The 19,410-nt window shown below is 39.5% G+C and overlaps 2 protein-coding genes across 2 annotated transcripts in view; both read left to right on the top strand.

Annotated features, from left to right (window-relative positions):
• RALA (RAS like proto-oncogene A) overlaps window positions 1-17,166 on the top strand; it is a 49,716-nt gene extending 32,550 nt beyond the window's left edge. The window contains exons 2-5 of the mRNA XM_054019206.1: window positions 6,950-7,100; window positions 8,380-8,588; window positions 13,403-13,577; window positions 16,711-17,166. Of these exons, the coding sequence (XP_053875181.1) occupies window positions 6,987-7,100; window positions 8,380-8,588; window positions 13,403-13,577; window positions 16,711-16,833 (621 nt within the window). The 5' untranslated portion in view covers window positions 6,950-6,986 and the 3' untranslated portion in view covers window positions 16,834-17,166. The remainder of the gene's footprint in view (window positions 1-6,949; window positions 7,101-8,379; window positions 8,589-13,402; window positions 13,578-16,710) is intronic.
• A 1,350-nt stretch (window positions 17,167-18,516) lies between these two features.
• On the top strand, window positions 18,517-19,192 carry LOC128832132 (RNA-binding protein 3). Its single transcript, XM_054019207.1, has one exon. It carries the CDS (start codon window positions 18,567-18,569, stop codon window positions 18,816-18,818), a length of 252 nt encoding a protein of 83 aa, XP_053875182.1. The 5' UTR covers window positions 18,517-18,566; the 3' UTR covers window positions 18,819-19,192.
• Window positions 19,193-19,410: the final 218 nt, after the last annotated feature.

The following is a 19,410-nucleotide window of genomic DNA, read 5'->3' as shown; positions in this document are numbered from 1 at the left end:
ACTGTACTTTTTAACTATCCTGACAAAACTGCCCAAAGTGGACACTGTTATCAGCATAAAGGTTCTCTATTCCAGTGTAACTTATTACTGTGCAGGAAGGGAAATGAGCTAGATCAGTCATAAAGCATCTTTATCAGTTGCTTCTGTAGGCTGAGCTCATGGCACTTCCCAGGGGCTCCTTCCATTCCTTCATCTCCTCAAAACCTCAGTGTCCCCCATGCTCATTAAGATGTGGTTGAAGCTGCTGGCTGGTAACTAGATTCAAGGGACTTAATGTTCCCAATTTCCGTCTTCTGGCTTTGCCACCAAAATGAATAGGGTTCTACCTGTTGCAGCCTAAAACATTCCCTGAAACGTTCCATGTGGCTGGATGAAGCATTCAAACTAACATATTAGATACAGAACTTGATGAAATCTAAAACATTGCATTGCTTGGACAACAATAGACAGTTTACCAGAAACTCAGGTAATTGTGAGGTAGAACTGGTTAAAGGACTGCATTCTGTAGCAGTGTAATTAACTCCTGCAGTGAATAAATGGGCTGTGTAATTTTTGATTTTTTGTTTTTGTTTAGGTGTTATCCCAAAGCAAATTTGTTAATTGTTCTGTTAGAAAACTTATTCTATACAGTCTGGCAGCCAGTGTATACAAAGCTTGGGTGTGGTTTGTTTTGTTTTTTCCCCACTGCCTTTCTGAACTTTCATTCTAACTCTGATACCACCAAGTTTTTGGATCATTTTGGGTATCATTAGTCTGACTAGGATAGCAGGACATCAGAAACTTTACAGCTTGCTCATTGGGACATATGAAAAGCAAACTGGAAACTCCCTGCAGAGCTGCTTTAATTCAGATGTTTGAATGATTTCCATTTCTCTCAATGTCCTATAAATTACAAGTATTCTCAGGTCGCCAGCCCTGTTAATTTAGCAAATTCTATATTTTGAATATACTATGTTAAGATTTGAGTTTCTTCTTTATGCACTGACAAGCCACCTGAATGTGTTACAGTAGCTGAAAATTAAACTCTTACAAAAAATGTAATTTTCATCCACAACTTTCTACAGTTACTGATCCCATAACTGCCTTTGTGATTTCCTGCACTTTATCTGCAGGGTTCAGAGAACCATGTTTTCTCAACTACAGACTGTCTAGGTTTGCTGCAAGACAGTCACAGCAAAGGAATTTTCATAATTTTTGGTTACTTCTAAACTATGCAGTGATCTTCTGTCACTGAAGAATTTGACATCAGTAGTCAAGTGTCCACAAACATGAATGCTTCAATTTCTAACCCCATCCTTTTGTACTACTAAAAAAAAAAATCTAGCCTTCAAGGAGCCAAAAGAAGATTAGCTATTGCATTAAGTAGGATAGGGACATCAAACTGAGGTTTTACTGTGTTGGTAGGCACGCAGAAGGGGAGTTCTGAGGTTCAGGCTTGAGAACACACCAGTACAACAACTTGAAAGTGCTTTCTGTTAAACTTGAATCCAGAATACATTTATTATCCCAAAGTAGCTAACAGTTGTCAATTCGTTCTAGACATTTTCTTATTGAAATAAAGATGGAGAGCTTACTTGAGCAGAGGGAAAATGACATCACTACCATGAACAAAGGGGTTGCAGGTGGTCATGTTTCCTTTGTTTACATCTTCAGCAAGTAGAGAAAGGAATGAGGTCCTTGTAAAGAATGGGTGAGCCTAATTTCCTAGGAAGATAGTCCAAAAGGGAAGACTAACCTCAGCAGGTATAGGGCATTAAGAGACCTCAGAGGAAAGAAATACATGAGCAAGTCATGTGAAAAAATCCTACCAGAAATCCTTGTAGAAATTTGAATGTAAATTCACATTGTAATTTATCCCAATGGTCAGATGCCCACATTTATAGCTAGTTCTATTTTTCCTGTTACTTTCTGAAACTTTTGTCCTACTTACTCTAGTCTAATACAAGGAATTTATTCCTACAAATGAGAAGATTCTGAAACTAACAAGTGTGCATCATGCTTCAAAAAAGCTCGGCTTACCCAACATTTTCTCCTAATGGACTTGTTGAACCTAAATTGGAACACACCATGCTGAGTGGGAGGACTTTTTCTGATAAGCTGCGAGGCATTTTTGGAGTTGGTGCCTCTTGAAAATTTGTCAGTGCAAGAATTAGGCATGCCTCAAAGAGGCAAATATGCACTTTATAGTTTGTAAATTTTTCTGTAACTAATGCATTTAAGCATGATAGGAATAGGTTCTAATAAAGCTTTAAACACAGTGTAGTCAGTCTCTTTAAATAGTCCCAATCAGACCCTTGTTTCTACCCGATAACTCCGAAGAGAGGGACATTTCCTGAAGACTTGCAGCATATGTCAGAGATTACCAAACTTTTGTACTGGTGACCCCTTTCACATAGCAAGCCTCTGAGTGCACTCCCTATAAATTAAAAACACTTTTTTAAAAATATATTTAACATCATTAAATAAAGGTAAGCAAAGCATCTTGCAGCTTGCCAGGGGCTTACCCTGAACAAGTCTCAAATCAAGTTTGAGAACCCCCTGGTTTAGACAATGCCCTTTTCACTGTTCTCTGAACTCTGACCTGTTTTCCTGGTATTGAGGTGCATGGAACAGAACATGGAGGTAGGATCTGAGAACCTGTAGGGAATAAGGAGATGACATTGTGCCTCTACACACAATGGGCATAGTGACATGGTATTACAGTACAACACTGTGAAGCAGTAATGGTTGCTACACAGGATACCTACTTCCACAAAAGGAAACTAAGTTAAGCCAATTGAGTTCTACTTTTTCAGCCACAAACACACCCCTTCCCAGTACCCCACACCACGACCATAAGTATTACTACTTTTCACCTTTCCTGCATATTACTAGATTTTTCTCCAAACACAGCCAGCTAGTACAAAGACCTACACCTAGCATTGGGAGGAAAAATATGGTAAAGGGCTGTGCAGAAGGGGGTAAGGGAAGGCAGATGTCCCTCAGATATACCCTACGTTGTGTGGCTGTGGTGATAAGCCAAGTGTCTTGCCTTACTTTCCTTGTTTTTTTGTAAGCTTATCAGGGATGGGTGGGTGTGACAACACTAAATGCTTCAAAATGAAGCTTTTTTTAATATCTTACTGGGTTTTTATTCATGGAGTAGGTGGCGAAATGGACACAGTCAGCAACTGCATTATCGCCCTCAGAGGTCTACTTTCCAGCAGGGGCTGCTCCTGAACGCGTCTCTGTTGTAGAATGAAATCAAGCGTAACTTATAATGATATGACTTTGTGTGCTCAGCCCTCATCAATCAGGCTTGTGTGCACAGTGTATAAGCTTTCAGTTAGTGTGGATAATAGCTAAAAGTGACCTGAATCAAACACTGAAACTACCCACTGCACCAGATCTAGTTGGGACAGACTTCTTTACCAGGACTTGCGTAGATAACTTTTCTTTCTATGTCAACAAAAAGTAGGGCTGCCCAGAGAACACTTCAGCCAGAGCCCTGATTTTTATACTATTAGATGTATAAAAAAAACAAACTACATGAATTAAAAACTGAAACTTCATACCAGTTGGCCACCTACTTCTAGAGGAAACATCAGAAGTCCTCTGTCAAATGTGGTCGTAAGTATGGAGCTGCTACCAGGCACCTCCATAATTTGCTGTGGTTTCTCAGGTTTCTTCTAATATTGGTGCTTTTCAGCTTTGTCTCGTGGAATGTTTGTTCCAGAATGGTGTTCAGCACATGCCAGTTTAGTTAGTTGCGCTGTCTTCTGGATCACTAAGACCTTAATACAAAAACTGAATACTGACCTTGGAACTCTTCCCACAGCAAAATTTGATATCGTGTAATAGTATGACAATTTAAATTATCTCTAAGACTTAAACTCCATATAGCAAAACTTGTATCTAAGTTAATCTTGAACATCTCACCCATTTGTAGGAATGCAATTCACTAGGACTTGCAGTGTATTTCAAGTAATAACTAGGCTGATGGAGTGACTCAAAGAGCACAGTGCTAATTGGTTAGCCAATCTGATTAAGTTTGCACCTATTTCCTTGATTCAAGCTGTTGTGCTTTTTTTTTCCTGTAAAGGGACACTATCAAGGTTTTTGAAAATGACTGGGGGAGGGATAGCTCAGTGGTTTGAGCATTGGCCTGCTAAACCCAGGGTTGTGAGTTCAATTCTTGAGGGGGGCCACTTAGGGATCTGGGACAAAATCAGTACTTGGTCCTGCTAATGAAGGCAGGGAGCTGGACTTGATGACCTTTCAAGGTCCCTTCCAGATCTAGGAGATGGAATATCTCCATTAATTTAAAACCTTGATAGTCCTTTTAATTGCAAATACTTGAAAATTTACACGCAAACAGAAAAATCCTTATGGCCTTTAAAAATAGACTGTAGAGGAAACAATGATTACAGACAAAGTACTATCACAAAGTAATGTGAAACTAACAATTTCTCTTCCTTCCAGGTATAGTACTCTTAAAGTAGTGTAGCTTTAGTAGATAACTTTTGGACAAATGTGAATTTCCTAGTTAACTGTCTCTTTAAAGTCTTGCAGATGCTTTCAAAGACCCTGTAGTCTAACAGTCAATCAGAAATTCCTAGGAATTGGTGTTAATTATGGCCTGCAGAAACATGAGCATGTCAGTAGCCCCACTGAATTCAGCTGAACTACTCAGTGTCTGTAGGAAAGAGTGTTTTTTTTTTAGACACATTAGTATGAAGTGTCCAGTCTTATTTGCTCTAAGATCACATCTACCCATACAGCACTACAGCAGCGCAGCTGCACCCCATCTGGTGAAGACTTTCTCTCTATGGAAGAGAGCTCTCCCATGGCATAAAAACCCACTTCTGCAAATGGCAGAAGCTATGTTGACTGGAGAAATTCTCCTGATGACATGGTGCTGTGGACACTATCACTTAGGTTGGTGTAACTGTCGCTTAGGGGAGTGGTTTATTCACACCCCTGAGTGACAGATTATGCTGTCATAAGCTACAACTGCACTACAGTGCAAGTGTCTTTATACTTTGTCAGGCTTTAAATGTATACATGTCTTCATCCAAAATTGACTCTGTAAACTGAAATATTGTCACTCTCTAGCTGAGGGATATTACAACAAAATTTCTAAGTTTTAAATAGTGAATGTGTTATGTCTTTTTAGATTGTGTACATCTTTCAAGTGGGAAGGGTAATTAATGCCTTAGTTGTGTAGATTAGCTGAATATATTTGCTATATATCTCTTTGCTGCATGTCTATAATTAGTACAGCAGCTTGCTCATACTTCATTCACTTAGATAGCCTTTATGTATGAAACAATTTAAGCCACTTAATTTTCAATTGCATTTTCAGAATTCTTTGAGAACATAATGAATAGCGTTACTGATGTGATCCAGAGAAGATCTCAGATATTTTTTTAAGACAGCCTGGGAATGAAGCTTCAGTTGACATTTTCCATATGACAGTGGCATATTACATTTTTAATAACCTCTCAGTACATGGACTCAAACTGAAGAGTTCATATGCATTTATGAAAATTACTTTATACCTTAGCAGTTAAACTACTGAAATGTACTAATCCGCAAACAAAATGGCATTTCCACACTGAAAAACATAGTTGTAGTGTTATGAAGTCTTATTACTAAGACTTCATTATCTTTGTTAAATACACTTTCACAATATGGTTTTATGCAGTATTGTCAAATACAAACTATTTTGTCACATGAGTAAGTTCTTCGTAATTGTTTACCTTTGCTAGTTAGCAAAACTTCGTGATTCTTGTTAGGTTCCTAGTTAGTGTGAACTTGTAAAGTTCTAATGTGCTAGATCCCCTCCCTTCCCCTGAAGTGTAGCAGTCATTAATGCACTGTCTGAAGATGGGTTTGAGATTTGGTATTTTAATCCAAGGAGCAAAGGGGGAGTGAAGGGATCAAAACACTAATATTTAGAAGGATGGGAATACCTCACTTCTATATAGTAGACTCTCTCTTGTTTTAGGAGTGCACTGGCTTACTCTCTAAAGGGAACAGTCCCATCTGCCAGGATGGTACTCACCTAAACCCTCAGGAAGGAACTGAACTAAAGGAGCACAAAGATCTACTGGAGTTTGAATGACCCCTTGCTGGCTTCCTATAATGAGTTTACTTGCTGTACACAGTTGTGCCCTAATCCTGCAACTGTCTGCATGGGCAGAATCTATTGAAGTCAGTGAGTTGCAGGGCATCTACATGCATGCAACAAGATGTGGTATTGAGGCACGAATTGCAAATGTAGTACTTGAATGCACCATAATAGCATTTTGCATCATAAGGTCTGCAAGTTGATTTGGTTCTAAACCAAAATATACTTTCAGCTCTTCCACCTTTTGCCACAACTATGCCATTTGATGGTAAGGGGTTAAGTTGTATTCAGATCTGGGTTTTTCATTTTCCATTCAAAGACTACACTAACTGCACTCTTAGTTTGCTAGGAGTATATCTTATTATTGAACTTGTAAATTCCCACAAACCTCTCATTTCCTTTCTTTGATATAATACAGCTTTTCTTGTGTGATATTGACTTGTTTTTGTCAGAAGAGAAATCTTGTTTAAAGTATTGCTAGTTTGACAAACATACAAAGGACTCTTACCACATTCAAGAAAACATGCTGTACTCTACAAGCAGGTGATATATTTTAATCTCTAACTTTTGGCTAGTTTGCACTGCTGTTTCATGGAAGAGGGCTTTCCTTGCTATTTACGGATTACCTTTTTAAAAAATATCTCTCCAGCATCATTGTAGTGAAAATAGTAGGAACCAGATAGACATGTGGCACATACCCTTAGTTTTCTTTTAGTGAAGGTAAGGTAACAACTGAAACATGTTCCTTGAATACATATGTCCCTGAAACTTTACCGGTAATCTCTTTAAACAGTACACAAGCATTAACTAATGGAAGTACTTTATTTCCCCTTCTAGATTCTGTTTACTTCTGTCAAATAGCTGCAACCCAAAGATGGCTGCAAATAAGCCCAAAGGTCAGAATTCTTTGGCTTTGCACAAAGTAATCATGGTGGGAAGTGGTGGCGTAGGAAAATCTGCTTTAACACTGCAGTTCATGTATGATGAGGTAAGAATCCAACTTTATTATGTTTTGCATCCTACTTAATTTTCAGAAAGAAATGATGAAATGGCTGAGTAGCATTAAGCTTATTGGTATGATCATTTTAAAACTAGTTCTTGAGTTCTAAATAAACTAGCTGGAAGAATTGAAAGGTTTATTATGTGACTTACCTGTTAAGTTGAATATAAATGTCTGGGATTTCTTGAACTCACACTTTCACTTGATTTATAATCTCAAAGGGCAGTAGATCAACTATTGTGTATTCTAATGACATCCTTAGAACCCTGCAAATCTGCGTATATGTGTGGATGCATATTTTGTATCCGCACAGGGCTCTAAACAAGCTTTTTCAAGGAGACTTGGTTCAGAAGGGATCTGCACCCTATTGGGGGTGCTGCTCAACCTCTTCTTTGAGAGAGGTTTGAAATAGGATTCCTGTTTTCCCTTACCACTTGTCAATGCAAAATACTACCATTGATTGGCTAAGTAGTCTTGGGGTACTTTTATAGTGTGCACCATTGGTGGCAGTGTAGGGTATGCATAGCTATACTCTACAGTGAAAAGCTAGCTGCATCCACAGTGCAGTGTGTAGCTACATTTGTTAGGGAAAGGCTTGGGAGGCAAGGGGACACTACACTGCTAAAGATAGCTCTGTAGACAGGGGCGGCGCTGCTTGAGCATATAGAAAGCCATGTAGAGTACATACCCAAGGATTCTGGCATGTGTTCATTGCCTAAGCAGTGCCTCATGGTCTATATTGCTTTTTATATACATGCTAAAGGGAAGTGCAGTGTATGTATTCTGAATGCCACCATAAGGAGTGTACAGTGTAGACATACCCTTAAGTGACTTTAGAGTACTTGCAAGAAACAAACCAATGTTCTAACTCTGTTCAAAATCAGCTTGACATTGACATTACCCAAGACAACGCAAGTATGCTGCTGATGCTCTAAAATCCTATAGAAACTGAGACAAGAGGCCCTAAATTGTGTGAATTTTATTTTTGGGGTAATAGCAGGAAGTGAGAACCTCTGGTGCCCGTACAGCTCACAAGAGCATCTTATTTTGCTGGCATGAGATGGGCTTGACTTAATTTTGTCAAGTCTTTGTATGACTATACTATAGGTACTCTTATGGCCTGAATAAATGAGCTATGTAGTTACTGACCCAGAAAAAGTATATCCTCTTGTATTTACATTAAAAATCCAGATGGAGATGTTTGTGTATTTTCAACATTTATTTGGGAATATTAATATGGTTTTATCCTATACTTTTTTTTTTTCAGTTTGTGGAAGACTATGAACCCACCAAAGCAGACAGCTACAGAAAAAAGGTAGTTCTGGATGGGGAAGAGGTCCAAATAGACATATTGGATACAGCCGGCCAGGAGGACTATGCTGCAATTAGAGACAACTATTTCCGAAGTGGAGAGGGATTTCTGTGTGTCTTCTCTATCACAGAGCTGGAATCTTTTGCAGCTACAGCAGACTTCAGGTAAACTGATGGGGAAATTACACATTTAAATATATTTTAGTGAGTTCATAAAATAAGGTCTTGATCACCTGTCAGATTCCTCTTGTACAATACATTTTATTGTAGTCTTTTGCTGTTTCATAGCTATGAAAGTTTGTAGAGATGTCAGACAATACACAGGGTGCAGTCTAAAGACTTAGAGCAGCCATGTGTGTTTTTCCTCTGCTGATCAGGTAATTTTGGCACAATGTCTTTAAGATGCTACGAAACAAAGATTTAGTAGTACTGTCAGAGCAGGTACTTGGCAGAGTTCAAAAGACTGCCTACCTATGTAATTCAGTGGCTTTTTGGCACCTGAACTGACTTGTAAATAGGCGCACTACCATCCAAACTGATGGGCCTGACCATAGTTACTGGTAGCAGTAAGTGCCAGACTGTCTTGTAGGCTGCACAGCAGCTGTGCAGTTTGGATCCCAACTTCATATGTCCCAGGGCTGTTAGTTTACTCTCTGCTTGTTCTACCCATTGTAGTTCTATACCATGTTTGTTTTTTGGTTCTCTTCTCTGTTTAACCTGTCAAGTACCAACAGGAGCAAACAGCAGCCAGATGTGCAATCACTGGCCTCTATGTGCTAGAATATATGTAGTGCAAAAGGTCACTACTTAGTTTCTGTATGAAAACAGAGTATCCCGGAGAGCAGCATGTGGTAGGATTTATCCTCCAAATTCCTGGGCTCTGGCTAGCAAGCTTTCCATACGTTAAGAGTTGGTACTATTGGCTCTAACAATAGTTGCTGTTGGCAACATTACACAGCAGTTCACAACCACCTTGTGAGGGTGGTTATTGATGTCTCTATTGATGTCCGTGGTTGGATGAACAATATTCTAAGGATACTGAGATTACATAATAAAAGCATTTGGGTTGTTATAAATAAGTAGAAGGTACTGAAGTATAGTTGTTGATGCAATCTTGTTTAATCCTGTGGGCCCCAACATTTGGTGCTGCGAAGTATCAACAGTTGAGTTAAACATTTGCCTTCTGTTTTTGGAAATAAAGTGCCATCAAAAACCACTAAGTAGACATTCCATTTTAACCAGCTTCCTCAAAATAAACAAAACAAACTTCCCCAATGCAATCTAGCAAGGCCAGGCCATGAAAAGGCATAAATAGCTCTTCATAGCTATTTTGTTTTTTCTTGGAAGGGTGTCAAAATTCCAGGGGAAACTAAAGTAAGTCTCATGGGGAGACAGCCCACAAGGTTACAAACTGGTAATAGGGCAGGAGAAAATGCAAGGCACAAGCAGTCAATCTTTTGAAGCATCCTCTTTAAGTGAGGGGAAATGATCTGACTAGGAGTCTTTTTGGGTTGAGGATGAAACTAATGGATGATATACTATTGCTAAAACAGTAATTAAGATGCTAAATATTAAAACTCTGCCCTAAAAGTCAAGAAAATACCTTCCTCTTCAGTTGTGCATATCACCATCCACTCAGTCTGAAAGGATGTGAATAAGCTGCATGAGGAATGTCCAGGCTAAAGCAATTTTAAAGAGCAAGAAGCTTTCTTCAGTTGAGAATATGGCAGATAACATTACAACTTCAAGGCCGTTGCAGCAACATATTACAAATATAAAGTTACTCTGTCAGAAGGGATTCACTCCCTCCCCTCCCTTCCCACCCAAAAAAGACCATGCAGACAGAAAAACGGAGTCTTGTAATTTATGCAAATAGCATTAGGCTTCAGCAGTAGCTGCAGAAAACAAGTTCCTTACTACATGCTCGAACAGTGGTTCTCACTCTTTTCCGCAAACCAATTAAATTGCTGAGGGTCTCAGCGGATTAATGATCTTTCCAAATATTGTTTGTACTGTTAGCAAACTCTTGTAAAGCACTTTGGATAAAAGCATTATACAGAAAACTTAATCTTTTTTGTTCTACAAATAAAAAGCACAATCTCCTATTTTAATAGCAGTAGTCTTACCTTTCTAATGCGATGGATGTGCCCTCTGTCCCCCACCATGGCAGCCCTCGAGCTGGGGCTGGGAAAAGTTGTCTTTCTCTGGCTGCTGCAGCCCTGCACGTTCCAAATTCTGCCCCATCCCTTCCTCTCACCCCACTGTCCCCTCCCACCTGCCCCCTGTTCCATCTAAGGCCACCACCTCACCTTACAAGTGTCTTCTTCAGGGTCCAGGCACGTAATTAGTGGAGCCAGGCCTGTGCAGCTCCATTAATTAGGTGGGTGGCCCTTCATTCTCTCGTGTGCGGCCACCCATGCGCGCACTTTGGAGGGAACTATCCACAAACCACCTGAACAGAGCTTGTGGACCACTGGTGGTCTGCAGACCATAGTTTGAGAACCTCTGCTCTAGAACTACTTCAGCTTGGTCTAATGAAACAAGAACCTGTTGCATCCCTATTTAGAATAAGAGTCCCCTCTTTTCATTAATCTGACACTAAATATACCTAAATTTTCCAGAACTCAGCTACAAATCTGGATAAGGCAACTCATTTTGTTGAAACTAACTTTAGAAGTGTTGAAGATGCAAAATCAATATAAATATATGCCTTTTATGTACCATATGAAACATATTACATTAAGAATGCTCTTAGGCATGCAGCACAATAGGAAACACTAAGTATGGGTGATGGGTTACATCAGTAGTAGTAGTAATAGTGAAATGATAACTTTAGTATTAAATAGGCACTAGTAATTTATAGATGCTCAGTTAAACTGGCAAGTCAAAGGTCAAAAACCTCTTTAAAGCATTTTAATGTTGTGAAAAGTGTCTGAAGCACTCAAGGGAGCAGCAGAACTAGGTTGCCTACATGTTGTGGTAGTGCCTAGGGGCCCAGTGTGCTAGGCACTATACAGATCATAAAGGTCTCTGGCTCAGCTTCCAGTCTGAGTATAAGACAAGAGAGATGAGGAACAGGGTAACAGGAACACAGTAGGTGCCTACTAGACCGGTCTTCATGGGTCAAAACAAAATGAGTATTGGAAATCAGAATATATTAAGGAAAACTTTTAAAGGTGGTCTGGAATGGAGGAGGGGATATGGATGTGTGTCCCTTGCTGCTTTTGATGAATAAAGGAGGCATGAATGGTTTTAAACTACTTTAAAATTTCAGATCTTGTCTGCTGTGCAAAATTTACTAGAACTAGTGAAATGACACATGTTGAGCTCTATAGAGGAAGAAATTTAGTCATCAAAACAGTTAGTCATGTTAAATAGATATTACACTAACTTCAGACAAAGAATGTTTATTAAAGATTCAAAAACACTATCCTTTCAGCTAAAGTGAATTTGCAATATACATGCGGAAACACCCAGCAGAAACAGAAAAGACCAGCCCCTGATGTTTCTGATATTTAGTTTGGGCATGGGGGGGAGGGGTTGCAGGGTAGAAAACTTAATCCTTTTCAGCTCTTCTGTAACACAAAGAATAGTCTATTGGAAAAAAATCTCTAGAGCAGGTTTCACATTTTAATATTTATGCTAAAAGAATACTACCATGCCATGTTTGGGAGCGGTCTATATCTGAGTTCCTGGGCATTCCTGATCGATCTGAGGGAATGCAATTGAGCAGAACACCAAAGAAGGACATTGTGACAGGAAGTTTGGAAACTTGATTGCTTTTTCTGTGAAACTGTGGTTGGTCAGGGCACAGAGCTCTAACAGGGTCGTTTCCCCATAATGTTAGCTTACCAGTTCGGTTCCCTTTTGCAGAAGCTGTATACACTTGTGCTATACATGTGGGCTTTTAGTGGTTGCTAGCAAGTTCCCTTCTGCTTTTTGCTCTTCACTCAATTGAGTGGAATCTGTTGTAGCAACTGGTATGCCTTAGTTATTAAAGGGACTATCCAATTTATCTAACATGCATAATACGTCTTTGCTTTGAGGCATAGTTGAATTTCACACTTTTTTTTTAAGTTCTGCTTGATGTCTTCATCTGGAAACTTGTTTAGAACTGTCTGCTTTCAGAGGATTTGAGCAGGATGCTGGCATGGTCTCAGTTTCTTGTAGGTTAACTCTTTAAACCGCTCAAGTACATGATGAAATTATTAGGAGGTGGGGCACAGAACTGATTGAAAGATCTTTGTTCAGAGTTCTCAGTGGCTCTGAACTGGGAAGGCATATCTAGTGAGGTCCTGTGGGGGTTTGTCCTGGGTCAGATACTATTAAATATTTTCATTAATGATTTGGCCAATGGAGTGGAGAGCACTTATAAAACTTGTGGATGACACCAAGCAGGGAGGGATTGCAAGCATTTTGGAGAAAAGGATTAGAATTCAAAACCACCTTGACAAATTGAAGATTTGGTCTGTAATCAACAAGATGAAATTCAGTAAGGACAAGTGCCAAGTACCACACTTGAGAAGGAAAAATCAAATGCCCAACTACCCAAATGGGGAATAACTGGCTACGTAGTTAGTACACCTCTACCCCGATAGAACACTGTCCTCGGGAGCCAAAAAATCTTACCGTGTTATAAGTGAAACTGGGTTCTATTGAACTTTGATCCGTTGGAGTGCGCAGCCCTGCGTGACCCCCCCCCCCCCCCCCGGAGCGCTGCTTTACCGCGTTCTATCCGAATTCATGTTCTATTGGGCCGCGTTATATCGGGGTAGAGGTGTACTGCTGAAAAGATTATAGTGGATCACGGTTTGAGTGAACAATGATGCAGTTGCACACTGCACACCCTCTAAACTTTCTAAAAGGAGTAAATGAGCATTCACTGTAACAAGGCAAAAATAAAAATGCTACCCTTTTGTGGACTTTTCTGGGAATAATACCTCTGTAAATTAATGTTTCTTTCTTTCCTCCTCCTCCAGGGAGCAGATTTTAAGAGTAAAAGAAGATGAGAACGTTCCCTTTCTGCTAGTTGGTAATAAATCAGATTTGGAAGATAAAAGGCAAGTTTCTGTAGAGGAAGCAAAGAACAGAGCTGATCAGTGGAACGTTAACTATGTGGAAACTTCTGCTAAAACGCGAGCTAATGTTGACAAGGTAATGACCTTTAAATACAAAACATTAAAAATCAAGGTTCTGTAAAAGCCCTAAATCTTTCACAGATACTGCTTTCCATATCTACTTTTGTTTCATGAAAAGCTAAATTTAGCTTTTGTGAATAATTCTGGACCAACTGCTGTAGAGAACTGCATCTCCTTTAACCACTGAACAGGTACAACAATGATAGTGGAACTATAAGCTTCCCTGCATTGCCCCTTCAGTGTGCTTCAACCATGTTCTAAAGGGGCATCCTCAAGTGTGTGATAACTGAGTTCTCAGTTTGGAACTGACCAGACCACCAGTTCCGCCTTTGGATGGTGACAGTTTTAACAAACTTGGCTAGATTTTGAAGGGGTAGTTCAGGAGGTGACAGTCTGATTCTCATTACCAATCCCTTGAGACAGCCTATCTTAGCCTAGACACTTGTTTTTCAATATTTTCCTAAATAATTTTGAATGTGACCACAAGACTGGTAGCCTCTAGGAAGGGAACAATAGTGGCTGGACTGTTCCTTGACCCTTTGAATGGCTTTATAGGGGAAGGATTCTGACCTCCCTCAGTCAGATGATACCTGGGCATGGACAAGGGAGAGAATGAATGTTTCACAGCATAGAATGTACTGAGCTGCAGCAAGAGGATCAAGGGATACAGAGAAGCAGCCTTATTCAGAAATGGGCAAGAAAAGACCTGTGTGGTCACCATTTATTTTTGAGGCAAAAGCAAAGATGGGGGGACAATGCTTGAATCTGGTCTCCAAAAGTAAGACTGGTTAAATTTCATGTTCAGAATTAAAATGTCTTGCACTCTAAATTTCAGTAACTCTTTTGGAAATCCATAGTATCTGGTTGCTAACAGTATTTTGCCTTGTGGAAAGCAAATCTATTAAGAGACAAGGGGATTAAGTAGCTTAGATTAATGTGCTAATCTCTCCTTTCTGGTGACCCACATACAAATCGGATCATGCTCTTGAAAAATCCCCAGTGGAAATCATCATATCTAAGATGTCAGAAGTCAGGTCACCAGTTGCAACTTGATGGCCTAACACGGAAGATGGACTGTGTTGGAATAATTGTCTACCATCAAGTTGTGGGTTTTTTCTTTAACTCCTAACTAGAGCAACTGGTTCTGCAACAGTTTTTCAAATGGTAATTTTAGTCTTTGGGTCAGTGGCTAAGTGCAGTTCACTTACATGCAGCAAAACACAATCAGGTCACACGTCGGTAGACCAAGAACTAGTACATAGCAATTTCTGGTGCATGGAATTGCAGCTGGTATCAATGTATCGTAGCCTAACAAAATTGCCAATTCAGACACAATCTACCGGTGCATCTTTTTAATGACACACACAATTTTATTTTAACACTCTAGCTCTCAAGTTCAACACATGCTCTGCAATAAAGGGAACGATCTCCAGCTCTATAAGCACTTAAACCGTGGCCGTTACAAGTTTGTGAAGATTTTCAGACCTAGTGGTGAAATGGCAACTAGCCCACAAAATGATAGTTTAAATTGCAAAATCCCTTGCAGTGGACAAATCAAAGGAATAGCTTGGTATCTGACACAAGGTTCTCTAGTCCTCCAAAGTCTGAGTGCTGCGGTCCAGAATTGAGATGTGTTGGCAGCTATACAACATGCCCGGAAGGCTCTTCACTCTTAAGTGCATTTGCAGAAGTAGGTGAAGTAGGTAGCTAAATACTGTATCATTTACTTAAGCAATTGGAGGATTGTCACTCATAGCACAGATTTAGATACATGGGTAACTCAAGTCATAATTAGAAGTAAAGGCCATTTGATCTCTTCATGAAAATTTCATAGTGTATATAGTTGTATTGATTTTTGTCAAGGAAACCTAGATATTCTTTCCTCAAACACCTTAAGTGTAACACAGGTAAGTCGTGCTCATTACATTTTAATCATCACCTGGATCACATACTAATTTCTTAAATGTAATTCTATGTAGAACATAGCTATAGAACAAGAGTACTGTAGTGGGATATACAGAACTATGGTTTTCTAGCTCACTCTGTGCATCACTTCAGAAGAGACCACCTTATTCTGCTACAATATGGCTGTCAATGCTCTGTGGACTACCAGCAAAGGCAGATCTCTAGTTGAGAATAGAGAACTTGTTGCCAAAAGGAAAACTGCATAGAATTGGGCAGTTTGTTGCTCTCATACATCTACTGAAGTCAACTTGCAAAGATGAGCATAACATTGTAGCAGCACCTGGAAGCTGACTGCTTCAGTGTCCCTTTGTGCTTTGTGTCGTTGTTCATTTCAGAGTCTTCGAGAAGCAGAGTCTTACCAAAGCCTGAATTGACAATGAAGAATTGCATTCTGAGCTGAACCTGTAGAGGTCTCAAATTTCTCCAACATGCTATTCCATTCGCCTTCCGAAAGACTTGCTTTTGAGCTGTAACTTAAGGCTTAATTCTTTTAAAGACCGTTAACTTATCAAGCCTCAAGTCATCAGTTTGCATTGGATAATTAAGTTGTTTCTAGACTGGTGGTTTCTTATGAATAACTCTAGTCTCAGGGGACCATACTGGGTCCTCCATAATATGGGTATATCCAATCCTCAACAGAACTCAAATTGCATTTTTAGACTAAATGTGGATGGCCCCTGGAAAACAGACACTAAATATTTTATTGTAAGTATCTAATATGACACTTTGCAAATTAGATGTTTAATGTCTGCTTGTCTTTATCATCTGTGTGGTATTCTAATGTGAAATGCAAAGGATTTTTTCTTCCGTCTGATTAGTATGAAATGGAAATAAACTTGAAACCTCATGCATGGGGGCATGGTATGGCAGTTATGCTTCAGGCTGGAAGTTCAGCTCTTATGGCGCTCATATAAGCATCTCAGGAGCATGTGCAGCTCAATGGTAAGGGGCAGCTAGCCTCACTCCCTCGTCAAAAAAACTGCATTTCCTTTGAAGACTAGAAAGAGTAGGATCCTTCTTGCAGGATTTGCTTAGGGCTAATTTATCCTAGACGTACTGTATTTAGCTGACTCTGAGCCACACATGATTTCAAGTAGATCATAGTTATGTAAAGTTATAACACGAACACATGCTAGTTTACACGTCAATGCACTTATCTAAATTAACTTTTATTTTCTTTTTAGGTGTTTTTTGATTTAATGAGAGAAATTAGAGCCAGAAAGATGGAAGACAGCAAAGAGAAGAATGGGAAGAAGAAAAGGAAAAGCCTAGCTAAGAGGATCAGAGAAAGATGTTGCATTTTATAATCAAAGACCCAACTCCTTTCCTTCCTTGACCATGCTAATAACCATAACTTATAAGCATGCCATCAAAGGCTTAAATGACTGAAATTTAACATTTTGGAAATCGTAATGTATCACTAAAAGCATGAATTGGAACTGCACAGAGTTAAATTCACTGAAAAAAATTTAATGTGGCTTCAAGAGAAGCAAAGTTCAACCCATTTCATAATTGCCTACCATCACTGTTCTTCTGAATGTAGTATTTCATAGGCAGTCTTTCTTTAACAGTAAACAGAAGGAAGTATTACTTTCTGTGGTTTCTTGTAAAGCATAAATTTTGTATCACTAAATCTTCAACTTTGTCTTGTCTTCTACTGCCTTGCAAATTACAATTGTGAACATACCACCAAACAAACTGGTATACAGCTGTTTTGCCATTATGAGTTATGCAAATTATAGAAGAGAAAATGATTCAGGCAGTGTATCTGCATACAGTTATATTGAGTCATTCCTATGTGGATCTGCATTACCTGATTAATTTAAAGTGGTGTAAATTATTAAATGGAAACATTTGAATATGCCTTAATTTAAAAACCTAGAAATAGCAGATTACATAGTTAAGGCTGTATTTCGATCTTGATGCATCGAGACTGATGCATCCCTATGCATCAATGTGGGAGAATATCCTTTAGTGTGGAGTGCAGTTATGTGAACGGTCTTGCTAACTAGCTGTCTGCTAGCAGTGTCTGATCTTAATGTGTGCCATACTCTGGATATTTTGAATAGCCCAGAGCATATTGTCACCTGTGATTTAGTAAACAATATGGTAGTTTAAAATTAAAGGGGTTGGAATCTACATGTACGGTTGAGGTTACAAGGTTGTATGGCAGTTAAGCCTGAAATGGGCACTTACCACTTAACATGCTGGCACTTTGAAACTACCGTTTTGCAAGTAGTTAATATCTGTAGGTGTTTGGATTTTTAAGTCCCTGAGTTGGGCAGAGTGGAGCTCATTCAGTAGAGCTAATATGTTTTGCATTAGGGTGTTTGGGAAATTCTGGTGTCATCAGTAACTTCTTCCTTTGTCCTCGTGATACTAAGCTATGGGAACATGATGTGGTTGTTTGGAAGCTACTTGCAGGTTTTGTACTGTTTAGTCTAGTTTGTGTTCATAATGGGGAGCATTGTAGCAACTTTTTCTAGTTTAATGTTATCAAGTATGCTTTGCAGTACAGAAACACTTACTATCCGCATCCAAATAAAATGTATTGCCTCAGCTGCTTCAGAAAACAAAAGAACACTAGCACCCTGCTAGTGTGCAGTATCTTCTGGCTAAAAATAAGCCAGAATCTGAGAAATTTGGACTCTTGAGTAGGAAGAGGTAGGTTGATTCCACAAACTATTACTCTTTTTATACATGTGTAAAACCTATAACTGACAGTCCAAAATGCATTCAAGCAAACGGCATCTGACGCATGTTCCGGGTTGGCAAAGGTGATGAAGCCAAAGCCTCTGGACCTCTGGGTCTCTTTGTCTTTAATTACGACCACCTCAGAGATGGGGCCGAAAGAGCCAAAATGCTGCTCCAGGCCTTGTTCGTCGGTCTCGAAATTCAGACCCCCAACGAAGAGTTTTCCTTCTTCAGAAGACATAGTGGTGGTGGTGGAGGAGGAGGAGTCAAGCGGATCTGTCCCGGGCTGGAGCAGCTCCAGCCCGGGACAGATCCGCTTGACTCCTCCTCCTCCACCACCACCACTATGTCTTCTGAAGAAGGAAAACTCTTCGTTGGGGGTCTGAATTTCGAGACCGACGAACAAGGCCTGGAGCAGCATTTTGGCTCTTTCGGCCCCATCTCTGAGGTGGTCGTAATTAAAGACAAAGAGACCCAGAGGTCCAGAGGCTTTGGCTTCATCACCTTTGCCAACCCGGAACATGCGTCAGATGCCATGAGGGCAATGAATGGAGAGTCCGTGGATGGGCGTCAGATCAGAGTTGACCATGCTAAGTAACAAATGTGTACTTTACACGCTAACAAATAGATACTGTAGAAACTCAGCTCTTTAAAAATTACTTGTTAAATATTTATCCGTAAGGAATTTTGTATGTACACTTAGTAGACTACCATGTGCGGAATTAAAGTTACTCATGTAACTATAGCCAAGTAGGCCAGTCTTCATCTTTACTGTGTACTCATTTTCAGTCTATTTAACCAGGGAGTCTAACCACTAACATTGACTTTGCTTTGAGAACTGTGTACTGGGAACTGAGGTGTAATGAAGCTAATGGACACCGGAAATGTCACTTGTCTTAGGCTGATGCCTTACCCAATTCTTTTTATTTGCTATTTGAGCCATTGAAAGACAAATAAACTTCCATTTTTTAAGTACTTGTGCAATGTTAATTGATGTAAAAAACCAAGTTGTGTTCTAATATGGCCACTGATACCAGCGGTCATAGAGTCATAACTGAGTATTCTAGAAGTTTTCTACCATATGTAAACCAAACTGAATTCAATCTTAACACTACATTAGTTAATCTGAGTAATGCACGTTTGAAAATGCTGGAGAACAAATCTAAATAGGTGCTGCATTTTGTGTAATA

This window comes from Malaclemys terrapin, chromosome 2 (genome assembly GCF_027887155.1).
Source record: "Malaclemys terrapin pileata isolate rMalTer1 chromosome 2, rMalTer1.hap1, whole genome shotgun sequence".
In the NCBI taxonomy this organism is placed as follows: Eukaryota; Metazoa; Chordata; order Testudines; family Emydidae; genus Malaclemys; species Malaclemys terrapin.
This window is presented reverse-complemented; position numbering and strand designations above follow the sequence as displayed.

Coding starts and splice junctions, on each gene's coding strand:
- LOC128832132 (XM_054019207.1), top strand. CDS start 18,567: ATGTCTTCTGAAGAAGGAAAACTCTTCGTTGGGGGTCTGAATTTCGAG.